Source organism: Thunnus albacares, chromosome 16 (assembly GCF_914725855.1).
Source record: "Thunnus albacares chromosome 16, fThuAlb1.1, whole genome shotgun sequence".
NCBI lineage: Eukaryota > Metazoa > Chordata > Actinopteri > Scombriformes > Scombridae > Thunnus > Thunnus albacares.
In genome coordinates, this window is record NC_058121.1 from 10,383,224 (window position 1) to 10,397,662 (window position 14,439).

General features: G+C 38.8%; 1 protein-coding gene across 1 annotated transcript; it reads right to left on the minus strand.

Annotated features, from left to right (window-relative positions):
* Window positions 1-657: 657 nt before the first annotated feature.
* On the minus strand, window positions 658-8,935 carry laptm4a (lysosomal protein transmembrane 4 alpha). Its single transcript, XM_044377389.1, has 7 exons — window positions 8,662-8,935; window positions 6,236-6,356; window positions 4,512-4,588; window positions 3,224-3,346; window positions 2,648-2,743; window positions 2,112-2,210; window positions 658-1,658 (listed from the first exon to the last, which is right to left on the minus strand). The coding sequence occupies exons 1-7, from the start codon at window positions 8,788-8,790 to the stop codon at window positions 1,584-1,586; spliced, it is 720 nt and encodes a 239-aa protein (XP_044233324.1). The 5' UTR covers window positions 8,791-8,935; the 3' UTR covers window positions 658-1,583.
* Window positions 8,936-14,439: the final 5,504 nt, after the last annotated feature.

A 14,439-nucleotide genomic window follows, 5' to 3' on the forward strand; every position in this document is an offset into this window, starting at 1 on the left:
TCAAGAATGAATATCCATGCTCAAGGTTGCATTTTTATGTTTGTTTATCATGACACACAACAGGCCTTTCTCACAGAAATCTAGACATCCATCACTAGGTTTGCGCGTTAAGTCCTTCCTACAATTTGTTAGCTAGTTTCAAACTAGTGATTTATTAAATCATGTCATTAAAACGCATCTTAACTAATAAACACATTAGTAATGTGCAGAGTTATTAATATATTGCTCTGGTAATGTGTAAATTGGTTGCTAGGAAACGTATATAGCATTTCACAATATGAAGCGACCAGTTGCGTAAACAAGAAATCACTGTAGCATCCTGAGCTGTAACATTACTTCAAAAAATAAACTTTAGGGGCCAAAATATAAAATAAACTCAACTGTCAATCCTTTGTGAATGTGGGACATACTTGGAGAAATATACATAGTTTGGAATAAGCTAGTAGTGAGAGGCAAATATCCAATTTTGCTGAACTAACCGTCATTATTTGGTCATTTAATCTAACATCATCGGCACTAAGTTTTGTAATTAGTGTGTTTTTTTCCTGTGCTTTTTCAGACAAGTCAAAACATCAGCAGCAAAAAATGCTGATTGCTACACTACACTTCACTTGACTTCACTTAAGCCATGACATAAAAAAAAAAACATGAGACAAATGATGATATAAATGTTTTGAAACTTTTATTGAAGTCAAATATTTTTTCCACTAGGATAAAATCATAATACCAGTAAAGTAATGGGCGGGTGGATAAGCATGCAACTACTAATGTTCACAAGACTAGCCGATTGCTCCAGATGTCAGGCGAGAAAGAAGCAGAGAAGATGATCCATCTGTCAGTGCCCTCTGCTTTCTCTCTCTCTCTGTCTCAGCTGGAAAACCTTTTCACTAGCTTTGCTAACACGAGGCCATAGACCGTCAGGGCAGCAGAGAAGTGACGAAAATGTCAGGAGTGGTGGTGAACTGAACCACAGCAAAGCTAAATAAATAACAGACAAACAAGTGCTACGGACTCCATTCAAGACTGTGATGGAATAGTCTAGATCTTAATAATTAGGAGAAAAAAAGTAACACAATTCAACAATAAGAGCTATAATAAGTGGATTGTCATATTTTTTTTCATTTTACACTTCATATATCAATCTATAGATAGGATGGTGCTGGATTGATGATAGCATTTCAAGCAATTTAATTATCACATGTATCCCTTTTACTAAGACATAAAAAAGGCCAGAGAGGGGGGTGGGGGGTATGGGGCGGGCGGGTAGCTTCCATCACTTTTCAAACATCACATTCATTCATTCATTTCACACAATTTTCAGTCTCTCCCACCTTTGTCCTCTCACGTTGCAGGATGCTCGATAGAATCTCTCTAGAAATACAGTGAGCGGGGGGGGGGGGGGGGGGGGGGGGGGTCAAACAAAACGTTATCAGTGGCCTTACACGTACACAGTAGGTCCGGGGAGGAGGGGGGGTAGGGGATTAGGGCGTAATGGTGTTCAGAAAGGGTTGGTGAGGGAACGTAGGAATGCATATGGCAATGTGTGTTTGTTTGTGTATGTGTTTTGGCAATGGGGCTGGTGCTTAAGCAGGCATGTAAGGGGGAGGTGGTTCCTTCTCTGGCATCTTCATTGCCATCTCGTAGGTGGGCAGGATGTACTGTAGAGAAAATGGGGGGGGGTAAATGTACAAAAAAACATCAACCAGGTATTCCATATTAAACGGAATTTTTTCTGACTGCACACAGATCATGAGGATGAGTGGATAAAAATAAATAAATAAAAATAAAAGATTTTTCTAGGGACTCTGGCAGCATATTCATCGTTTGTGTCTCTTTTATTTTAGTGAAAGTGCTAAAAATAAAACAGTGAGTCTTAAATATAGTATGTTTTATACTTCCTTTGGAAAATTTAACTGGTAATAAAATGTTTTTCCTGACATGGAACACCCTTACAAACAGTATAGTAAATGTGTGGAGGGCAATGCCACCTGCTGGCTTGATTTAAACATTACATGTTGTACAATCTGATACACAGTTTGTCTTCGTGGCAGTGGATGACACTCACAAGTTCATAAAAGTCAATCAGAGAGTGACTGAGTTCGCTTGCATACCTGTGGTGGAGTCTCAAAGGCGGGGTAGACGGCAATCTCTGGCATGTTCCTGTTGTTAATGTACTTGTAGCAGTTCCACACACAGTTGATCAAGTAAGCCTTGAGAGCAAAGAGAAGTATGTATTTGGGGATTTTAGGGTTGAGTCAGACTGTGTGAATTAATTGTCAGTCAACAGCTTCAATCTTTAAACTTGTTGAACCATGACGTCTCTTTTTCCATTACAAGTTAAATGCACCAGAAAAAAATGTAAACATGACAGAACCAGTGTTGATGGTAAACAGATAATCATGCAGGATTTTTCCTTGCTCAGCTAACCACGTCTTGGACTCGTCCCTTTACTGAACACGCAGACGGAAAATTAATATATCAATGTTCTCATCTTACTCTTTGTAAGGCAGCAACTAAGTGTACTGTAACATGTCACATTTCTCTTTAGATCAGAGTGCTAATAGTTTGCTTTATAAGAATCTAAGTTTTCTGAGCCAACACAATGGAAAAAAATATATGTTTAAATGCGAAAGAAGGCCAGTTTCACCTTGAGGATGATCAGGAAGGCAAAGAAGACAAGCACAAAGAGCAATAGGCAGCTGGAGTCCATAGACAGGAGGTTATCCTTGTAGGGGAAATCCGGCTGAGGAAGAAAAGAACAGACGATGTCATATAATCAATAACACTTGTGCTTATTCAGCTCACATCAGCATCAAAGCTGACTTCAAGACCAACAGAATACAACTTTGGGACTGTTGTAGCAGAAAACTGTTAGACTGGACTCTTTCATTACTTTAAAAAAAAAAAAGAATAGGTTATTTTAAAGTATTTTTTCTCTGACTTAATTATTTTGAGGGACTCGGGCTTCTTTGCTTTCCCCCCAATTTTTCTTGTCAATTTTTATGAGTGTTGAATCATATTCTAAAATGGTAACAGCGTCCTCTTGTAGGAGGAAACAACTTATTCTTAATGTGTCGGGACTTATTTACTGCGCTTTAAAATTAGAATAACTTTACTCTTAAATAAACCCTGATTTTTTAGTGAGCTTTATCTATTAGAACTGTCTTCTGTTAATAGAAGGGTGCATTGAGCACATTATGTCAACAAGAAGATGCAGACTAACCAGCTGGTCCAAGTAGTCCTTGATCCTGGGTAGGTAGGTGAGAGAGCTGATGGCCACCAGGCAGCTCAGAGCAAAGTCAAACAGCTGGTAGCAGAAAAACGGGATGAGCCAGCCATCGCGATGCTGAGGATGGAAACAGGAGGAGATTAATAGATGTGATCAATCAACTCAGAGGACACAGAAGGACCCTGTTGCTTTTTTTTTTTCCAACCTCATCTCTACATATTATATCTGTATCCTGTAGGTAGGTTTAATTTACCTCTGCAAATCCTACAGCTGATGATGCATTCACACACATACTGAGCAGAAGAAACTAACACAGTAGTTTTCCTAGTTTCAATGTTTAACATTATCCTGGTTTTTAAATATCTTACTCTCGTTTTCTTTATATATATCTATCTTATTTCTTACGTTTATTCTTATTTTTTCTCATTTAAATGTATCTTCAGATGTGGTTTGGAGTAAGTAAATGAAAAGAGCCTACCTACAGTTAAGTGCTGACGCTGCAACTGTGTATATTAGCACGTATTAGTGTAACAAATACAGACAGCAGGTTGAAAATCAGCAAAGTGGTCCTTCAATTAGGTTGTTCACAAGAGTCTCTACTGGCACTGTGGATGTTTTTTTCTAGCGAAAGCACAGTAAACTCTGTATGGCCTACTTCACTCTCCATTACTACATCATATAGCAAAATACATCTGTTTTGTATTATGATCAGCTTTCAGACATTGAGGGATATTTCACTGGGACACTACAGCAAAAGCGGTTCCGCTCCGCCTCACTACTTTGAAAAGGGTGCCAACTACAGTTGTCTGGGAGCATGTACTTGCACAGCTAAAGCATAACTCCTGCACAGACAGCCGGCATGCAGGCGCGTGTCATACTTTAACTGTGCAGTCACCCCAACTAGCAGCCTAATACAGATCCACATCAAAAGGCTATCAAACCTGTCAGTCTTGATGCCATCAGGCAGGCCTGTGAGGTAAAGATGACAGGCGGTGAGAACATAGCATTGTGTGCTACACTCCCACTGCATCAGTGCTCTTTTGAACATCTTGTTAAAACGTACTGTACTAAAAAAAAAAAAAAAAAAAAAAAAAGAGGAAGAAAGAAACAGGGCAGGGAGCTTTGGTATTTCATGTTATGTCATACTTACCTCTTGAAAGATTTTTTTTTAATGCATGCACATTTTGGGATTACATATTTGCATAAGAAATCATGAAAGTGCTTTAAGTATATATATAAAAAAAGACTTTAAAAAGGCAACATAACTACTGTGCACACTTACAGTTATGGCTCCATACACCATCATGGCACTGATGGTGAGCATCAGCAGAGAGATGGCAAATCCGACACAGGCATTCTCTGTATGGGAGCAAGTGGGAATAAATAAGGTGATCAAATGAAGACAAAAGGTTAAGTATGATTTTAGTACAGCTTTAGATTTAACTGTTAATATAAGACTGAGTGTAGTTGAGTGGACATTCGCTTGTGTTCTTAGGGGCTGCTGTGATTTGCATACAGTGTGAGTGAACAGTCTCCCGGGCTTCTCACTTTCCAGCTTACTCCGTTTTAAAAGGCCAGCTCTGGGGAGCATTAAGCCTCGCGCTCTCTCCCGGTAAAGAACACACAATGAAACTCAGTCCGGGATAATTAAAAAGGTCTGCCTTTCATATCCTCTTCTCTCGCCATCACTCACTCTCTCGCTTCCTCAAATTGTCCTGCCTGTTGCACTAGAAGGATGCTAGTGAGAGAGCTACAGCAGCACTGCGGTCCAGACACATGTCTTTGTTATGCAGTAGCTCGAGCAGAATAACTTGTATGTCAATGTATGGATGTGTCAGTGGACTGTCTGGATCTAATTTTAAGTTTTTTTGAGGGGAAAAAAAGTTCTAAACTTTATCGAATTATGAAAAGAAAAAACAGACTTACACAATGCAGATGCTGGAGATACCACTTTGTTACTGTGTGTAAAACACAAATTTCAATCTACATCAATCTCTGCCAGGTCTAAACAGTTTCATTCTTGTCTTTATATCAGTATAGTGTTTTACTTCATATTTAGTTAGATCATGAATACAGTCTTGAACCCAAAGATATTCAGCACATTGGAGAAGTTGCAATCTGACAATGTTTGGCATTCATTATGCCAAGGCTACCTTGCTATTTCCTGTAGATAATTGTAATTAACTTAGAAAAAAAATACTTAAGAAAAGCCATTTTCCACACATTTTGTCAGTTAAATCTTGTAAACATGGCCTGGATGATGGAATAAAATGATAGCAGCCTGTTGAAGCTGCACCAATAGTCAAGGTTAATGATAACTGAACCAGTCTGAATGCTAACATTGCCTCTGGACAACCTCCACTGCCCTGAGTGCTGGCATGAGCCTGCTGTGGGAAGGTCAACCCACCACAGCTTGTTTCCCCTCCTCTCCCGCTGAATCACTGTTTCAGAAAAATGAAGAGGCCTTCACCAAGCCAACGAATGAATCAACAAAACAACCGCCAGCTTAAAAGAAAAACCCTCTTGCAGTCCTGCCCTAGCACAGACAAACACCTTAGACAAACATACACCCTTTGAGGAAATACAGAGGAGCAGATCTGGTGGCATCACACCAACAACAACATTTTCAAACAACATGTAGACAACGCAGCAGCGTGCTGTTGTCATCATGAGTTGTTTTGTTTTGCTGTCACCAGGGAGCTCTGCTCCCTGTGGAAGATGAATCACATGTTCAACCTCAGCATAACAGCCGCTCATGGGTTGGTGAAAGGCCCCGAACAGAAAAAAAGCAGCTATACACATGTAGGTCTAATGCAGATACTATTTGTTCATGATGTTTCAGTGGTCAAACCATCTTCATCAAGCCACAGTGGAATCCGAAGGCCCACATAATAAAAGTGATGTGTTTGATGTGTAAATGCTTGATAAACTGAATAAATTTCACTGTTTTTTCAATGCAATTTGTTAGTCCTTTACAGCCGCTCTTATGTATATGTCATTGCTTACCAGACATCCTATCAGAGGCGAAATAATGGTCGATGACCTCGTACTGCAAGTCGATGGTGGGTACATTTTCTGGGTGGGTAACAGCGACAGTCAGCAGGATGCCCATCAACAGGTTGACAACCTGAGGAGAAGGTGGTAAAAGAAAGAGGCTTTTTTTTTTTTTTTTTTTTTTTTTACAAAAAAGGACTCTATTTGAAGTGAACTTGTATGTCCTTTACCAATTTTCCAAATGATTTGGAGTGTTTTTTCATTGAATTCTTACCCTCAAAGCAATCATTGGTTTCAGTTCATGCTTGTATTTTATGAAAAACTTAAGAAATGGGAGAGATAGGAAACACTGTCAACAATTAATGACCCCTTTTTTCTGTCCAAGTTACTTCATCATCATCGTGGGAAGGCAGTCGTGAGGAGGAACCATTCAAGGAAACTCCATCATTAATTGTCAGCTGCATTTACAAGATATGTTGTTGAAAAATTGAGCTTGCAAGACAACTAATCAACTGTAAATGCCGTGAAAAAGAAATGATATCATGGTGCAGTGAACTGAAACCAATGACTGACATAAAGGAAGGAAAATATGTTCTGGAAAATCTTTGGCAGCCTTGTAAAATGTACAAAATTTGATGTTGCAGTAATATAAACAAAGTCACTGTGCTGTCCTTTAATCAAGAATGGAGATGTAGTTGTAACAAAACTGATGAAGAACGCTCTCAAAAAAACCTCAAGCTGTTAGTGTGAGATTCTACAACAAGGTCAACATCCTAACAACAACTATTATAAATATTTTTATCATTTTGTATCAGTAATTGTATTTTGTGTGCTGCTGTCTTAACGCCTTCCCAACAAGGCTTCAGGTAGTATTGAAGAGTAGGCTATCTTATGTGTAATAGAGGATTTATCAAACCAAAGCAACAAACATTAAAGGCTCCTTCATGGTGGGTCGCTTGACACTTTAGATAAGTGTTGCTCGACATAAATGACGTATTTTCGACAGAAAAAAGCACTTTCCTTTCATGTCGCGCACCTAGAGAATTTTGTTGTTGCTGACACCATCAAATATTGGCGCGCAGTGTGATTGGGTAGCGTTACCACGTTGCCATGGAGACTAGTTTTCACCGAACTTCCTTATTTATATTTTGGTCTGTAACTTTAGATAACTTGTAACATTCTTGTTTAATTAGTCCCGGTCAGGATGATATAGTGTAACTAAACAAGCCGGCAGGAGGTTGGTGTCTGGTTACCATGGAGACGACTGAAACCTTTCGCCAAAGCATACACTTGAAAACCACGCGCGACTTTTTAAATTCCTGGCAAGTGTCGTGCTACTTACCATAAATAAGCCTTTACAAAACAAGTAAATATTCTCGAGACTGACATAAATGCAAAAAGTGATTTAACATCCCTAATCTGGCTGCTCTTACATTGATAATTGTCCAACCACAGGCCCCTAAATAGCTGTATGTTTGATAGTTGTAGCAGAATTTAACTTCACTGTAAACAGGTTTGAGAGTGCTAAATTCTAGTATTAAGATTGTATTTTTATTTTCTCTTTTATTGTAATTTTATTCATGACTTAATTATTCTATATTGATTAAAAGGAGGTCTGTCTGTCATAACTTATTTTTATGTTGCTGCCTGTCTTGTCCAGGACAACCTTGCAAATGAGATTTTTAATAACAATGAGGTTTTCCTGGTAAAATCAATGTTAAATAAAATAAAAACACAGAGAAAACAGAGGAAGATGACTGACGTGCTCTGAGTGCTAAATATTGTCCAGCTGGCAAAAAAACGCAGAAGAGGATTTTGAGACCCAACCAAAACATCTGTGATTTATTCAGCTCTGAGTTTAGAGTGCTGCAGGAACAAAATGTGCATATGACAGTGAACTATTTCAACGTGCCTGAATTAAATTGCAAAACAGGGACGTGATTTAAATCTGTGTCCTGAAATGAATGTTTCTGCGGATTTCTTCTTGTTATGATTTGACAACATAACGTCAGCCGAGTGTCGGCTAAGTTAGCTAACGTGCTATCCAGGCCAAATGTCATTTGTTTCTAAATGTTTAACCTTCACATATCATCCAGGTGCAAATAACCGGTAGGCATCGACTATTTTCTGTGCGGCGATCGGGTTACTAACCGCGTTTTAAGTCTGTGTGAGCTGCACCGACAGAAATACTACTAGCCAAACCTGAGACGATTGCAGGCTAATGGCTAATGCTAGCATCCTGCGCTAGCCTCGTAACAGCTGTTTAAAACAGTCAAAAATGACATTTAGCTAATATTGGAGCTGCCGACAACAATTACAACACACAACCAGAAGCAGATGTCACTGCCTTGTTGCCATTCTTTATGTAACTTGCTACTTCAGTGAACTTAACACAAGTGATAGCTAACATTAGCAATGCTATCAACCATTTTACGCACCATGTACCATGTTCCCAGGATGATGGTCCCCGTCCGGACGTGGCAACATCCACAACACCGGGTGGTGTACAGTCTGTCTCGACTCGGCTTGAAATGATGCATGTCCTCCACAAGCGTAGGGAGAAACATCGGGATAGCTAGTTGTGGTGGAGGTGAGAAATGCTTCTCGACATCAACAGTTAGCGAACGAACACGTAGGAACGCCCACCGCTTCCCCGACAAACCTGCACGACACCGCGGATAAAAACAAACGCTCTGCCCGGGGAGAAAGAGGAGGAAAAGGAGGGGACTACAGAGACTCGTGTGACGGACAGGAACTTAAACCAATGGATGTTTAGAAGTTACAAGGTAACCAACAGGCTTCAGGTAATCGTTTTGTTTTGAGATTTATGTGCAAATGTTTTGATTTTCTGTGCATGCATGTTGTTGTGTAGCTTGTCTATGTAGCCTAATAGATAGATAGATAGATAGATAGATAGATAGAGTACTTTATTACATTCAGGTACTGTAACCAAATCCATGACTTTTTACAATTAATGTGTATGAATTTAAAATCTCACTGTTGAGATGTGTATAATTATACAAATTAATAGTCAGGCAGTACAAACCTTTAAATTGAAGACCAATTTATGCAATCATATTTTTATTGATTTGACATTATATTATGTTATTTTTATTTACTACTTTATTAGACACATGCCAAATATCTATTACCATAGATATTGTCAATTCATTGTTCAGTAAAGCATAAAAAATAGAACAGGCACATAGTTTTAATTGCAATCATGTAGAGGAAAGAGTTGGAATATTTATGTAACAAAATTCTATTAATTTTTTACTTCAGTATTCAGTACTTCATTATTTTATTCAGCTGGTTTATTTATTGATTAATTTAAAACAATTTATTTTATTTACTTTATACAATGCATTCAGAAAGTATTCAGACCCCTTCTTTTTTCCCACATTTTGTTATGTTGCAGCCTTATGCAAAAATTGTGTAAATTCATTTTTACCCCTCATCAATCTACACTCAATACCCCATAATGACAAAGTGAAGGCAGAATTTTAGAAGTTTTTGCAAATTTATTAAAAAGGAAAAACTGAAATATCACATTGACATAAGTATTCAGACCCTTTACTCAGTACATAGTTGAAGCACCTCTGGCAGCGATTACAGCCTCGAGTCTTCTTGAGTATGAAGCAACATGCTTTGCACACCTGGATTTGGGGATTTTCTGCCATTCTTCTCTACCGATCCTCTCAAGCTCTGTCAGATTGGATGGGGACCATCGATGGACAGCCATTTTCAGGTCTCTCCAGAGATGTTTGATTGGGTTCAGGTTAGGGCTCCGGCTGGGCCACTCAAGGACATTCAGAGTTGTCCCTAAGCCACTCCTGCGTTGTCTTGGCTGTGTGCTTAGGGTCCTTGTCTTGTTGGAAGGTGAACCTTCGGCCCAGTCCAAGGTCCTGAGGGCTCTGGACCAGGTTTTCATTAAGGATATCTCTGTATTTTGCTCCGTTCAGCTTTACCTCAGCCCTGACCAGTTCCCTAGTCCCTGCCGCTGAAAACCCCCACAGCATGATGCTGCCACCACCATGCTTCACCACTGGGATGGTATTGGACAGGTGATGAGCGGTGCCTGGTTTCCTCCAGAAATAAAGATTAGAACTGAGGCCAAACAGTTCAATCTTGGTTTCATCAGACCAGAGAATCTTGTTTCTCACAGTCTGAGAGTCCTTTAGGTGCTTTTTTGCAAACTCCAAGCAGACTTTCCCGTGTCTTTCACTGAGAAGAGGCTTCCGTCTGGAAGCCAATCTCGGCTTTATGGCCACTCTGCCATAAAGCCGAGATTGGTGGAGTGTTGCCGTGATGGTTATCCTTCTTGAGGTTTCTCCCATCTTCACACAGGCTCTCTGGAGCTCAGCCAGAGTGACCATCGGGTTCTTGGTCACCTCTCTTACCAAGACCCTTCTTCCCCAATTGCTCAGTTTGGTCGGACGCCAGCTCTAGTAGAGTCCTGGTTGTTCCAAAGAAAAAGGACCATATAGTTCCATACAGCCTTTTTCTTAATAACCTCAAAATAAAGACAATTCTAGAGATTTAAATTGTTATAAAGATAATTTATTAACAATTATGGAGCATCACAATAGTAAATATCATTTCATGATGCATACAGGTGAGATAATGTGTTACATTGTGGCAAACCATTGTCATTTACATTTAATAAAGACCCAAGAATTAAATACCCCAAAGTCTTATTTCAGATCACATGAATTATTTAGCTTACAGTAATGGAGTTATCCTCCTGAGGTTTCACTGCTTTACACAGTGGGTGAAATAATTTTGCTACAAGCAGAGCTGTGACAGAGAGCAGAGAAATACTGGAGGTCATTTGTCGTACATGTTGCTCTGAAAGGCCCTGCACACACACACACACACACACACACACACACACACACACACACACACGTACTGTAGGTAAATGGTGCCACCTTGACAGGTGTAACAGGAAGGAGATGTCAATCAGACATGCTCTGTTCATGCCCACACGGTCCTGAGAAGAGGTGTAATCAGGCAAAATGTGTGTGTGATATGGATGAATAGGGCCTAACAACAACCAATTTTTGCCCGTTTTAATAATAAAAATAAAATCCTTCATCTGTTACTATATTACAGTTACTGTACATTTTGATCATAGGTCCTATTTTTTAAATTCAAATGTTACAAAATGTTTACATGGAAACAAAGAAAGGAGCCACTTTAACAGACAGATCAAATATGGCAACTGTTACCATTTTCTTTCAATGCTCAACTTACATGTCGTGTACATTTCAAATATAATTTCAGTGTTGTCACTGATCATTATCCTGGCATACTACCGCAAGTATCTAATTACCACTGAAATTTAAAGTTGCACATGCAAAACATGACCTCAGTGTCCTCAATGGCAGCTACTGTCCTGAGATAGAATGAAGCAATCTCACATCTTTGTAAAAGAGGAAATCCACTAAATCATCAAATAAAGACAATACTTCATATTTTACCATAGATATAAATAAATTATCAATGAATAACAACAGATAATATTTGCATTAAGCAACAGAATATCAAGTAAAAATAGAAAAAAATAGTTATTAGTCTCACCGTCTTGGTGATACCAACCTTTTTCTGCACCATAGACTGTTTTTATACAAAAAAAAAAATTTTTTGTTGGGTACAGGCTGAACAAATTTTGATTCACAAATCAAAAATAAGCCTCGATACCCAGTTAAAAATGACAGAGAAAGAGAGCAAAACAGAACTAAACAAAAAGCAAAACTTGTGTGTGTGTGTGTGTTTAATTGTGGTTACTTACAGTACTAAATTAAAGTATGGTCAGATAGACCTCAGGTAGTGCAGTCAGACAGATTTCATGCACCACTGAGTGCTGAGAAGAGGTGGTGATGACTGACTTGTGACCCACTGATGAACTACTTTAATTAAAAGTAAGTATAATGTTGTTGGGGGTCATGACAGTAAGTGATTAGGAGAAATGCAGCAGGGATTGTGCAAAGTTCAAGATAATTACCACAAAAACAGTGTTCAGCAGCCTATAAAATTATATAATTATGATTCAGCTTTCAGTTTCCAAAAGGCCCAGCAGCAAATGTCCTAAGAAACGGCACCGGTCCGTTGCTCCGTGGGAACATCTGCCTTATAAAACAAGTTTTGATTTGACAGTTTTCAATCGTGTGGACGTTTAAACAACAACAACCACCTCCATGTCGGGTTAGTGAAAATCATCTGAAGCCCTCTGCTGGCCCATAATGTATCCTCCATCTTTCTTCTGCCATTTGTAGATTAATATTGCTCCCAGTACAGCAGCCACCATCACTCCTATTACTCCTCCTGCAACAATGCCTGCGTACATGAACATAAATTAATGAGTTCAAATAAACATTCACAGTATGTTACTTTGTCAAAGTCTTTGTAACATACTGCAAATTACCTGCAACGATTTCTTTGTTCTCCAAGAAGCTCTTGCTGTTTGCCACAACAACATATCCTGATCCGCTGTCTTTTGCAAGCCAGTGTGTACTATCAAAGGTCAAGTCTGAAGAATCCTGAAGACAAAAGTAGGAAGAGTTGCATTACTCTATTTCCTGCTCTGCCAACTGCATTATGGACAAATAGTGAGAATCATCACAGAAAGTCATGTGTCATACCTGTAAAGTATTCTTGGTTCCACCTCCCAATATTCTGACATCTTTGTTGTTGGACTGATCCTCGTTGTTGATTTCACCTGGTGAGATTGCGGAGAAGAGAAAGGATGAAATATATTGTGTATGGTGTTGGAAATGAACACTAGATAAACAACAGATACTATGCCAAATTTATAATCATTGAACATGGCACCAAGCGTTACCTTGGTCCGACCAATCCCCTGAACCAGAGCCGTCCAGGTCATATCCTGATCCCTCAAAGTCTGTAAGGGCTGGAGACTAAATGCATGAAGAAAAAGGAAGGATGAGGATAATTCAAGTTGGGGGTGATGAGAGAACAACATCATCACAATACTGTTTATTGTCAAGCATATAAAAACAGATTTCTTTAGGAGAGCAATAAAGGCATGAATCAGGTCACAGATACAAAGTCCTGTTGAGGAACATAAACTCAAAAAAAGACACTGTGGCTGATAAACCCATAATGATGCAAGTGATCACATTGTTATAACCAATAAAAAGTCACATGTAAAGAATACAGCTTGATATAAATGGTGATGTCATTCCATCCATTTGGCACGTAAGTAAAAGTAGCAGAGCACAAAATGTTGTTTTAACACTTCTAATACAAAATAAAGAACAATGCAGGTGGAAAAAGCTTCTCTCGCCAGCTTCTCTCTGGCAGTTTGAGTGTTTGAACAGAATTATAGAGGCGCAACATAAAGTTAAATAAGCTCTTCCAAGAGATAACATTGCTCTATTAGTTAATGATCAATATTCCATGAATCACTTTGCATTTACTGTGTGAAATTCTAAGGCGCTGGATAGTCACACACTAAAATCAGTTGTGAGGACTAAATGGCCTGTAACCAGCATACATTACTTGAAGGTTTTTACAGCCACTTTTTAGTCCTTAAGAAGGTGAATATTGGATGAGGAATAAAACGTTTGCTTTGGAAAACAGAGTACTGCTGATGACTCAGTCATAAAAGAATATGTGCGTTTTGGAACGATCTGAACAGTCACTCTGTAGGAATGCTGCCAAGAAACATTATTATGTTGCACCCATACTGTATGTATATATCTTTATTTTATCACGTGGTCTCATTGAGATTGAGATCTCTTTTTCAAGAGAGACCTGAGAACAAGAAACAAACAACAACAAAGAATTAATAAAAACAGTCACAAGAGTCATAAAAATATCAGCTAATAGAGCTTTAAAATCTCCACGAGATATGAAAGACTCTAGTTACAAGATTTAAATGTTACAAGAGACGTGAGATAGATCAGAGGCTTCAATGGTAGAGCTTTATAGATTCAATGATTAATTCTTCTTGTCAATTACAAAGTCCATCCAAACTTGTGATAACAGAGAACAGTGACGAGTGTGAAATATGTCATCGGTGATAAAACATAATGCACTATAATAAACAGCTGCTGAAGATCATGATCAAAAAGCTTCAGAGGAGCTACTAAATGGAGAAATTTTCTTCTGTTTCTAAAAAGGTCAAGAGTGATGTTTGAACCTCAGCTTTTAAGTCAACGTGGATGAGAAGTGCTCAGTTAAAGTGTAAA

What these genes read in the sequence shown, in the direction of transcription:
- laptm4a (XM_044377389.1), bottom strand. Translation starts at nt 8,790, where the DNA reads ATGTTTCTCCCTACGCTTGTGGAGGACATGCATCATTTCAAGCCGAGT. An exon ending in CGCCTCTGATAGGATGTCTG is followed by an intron (nt 4,589 to 6,235) that starts GTAAGCAATGAC and finishes GCTCCCATACAG; the next exon opens with AGAATGCCTGTGTCGGATTT. An exon ending in TGGTGTATGGAGCCATAACT is followed by an intron (nt 3,347 to 4,511) that starts GTAAGTGTGCAC and finishes TTCCATCCTCAG; the next exon opens with CATCGCGATGGCTGGCTCAT.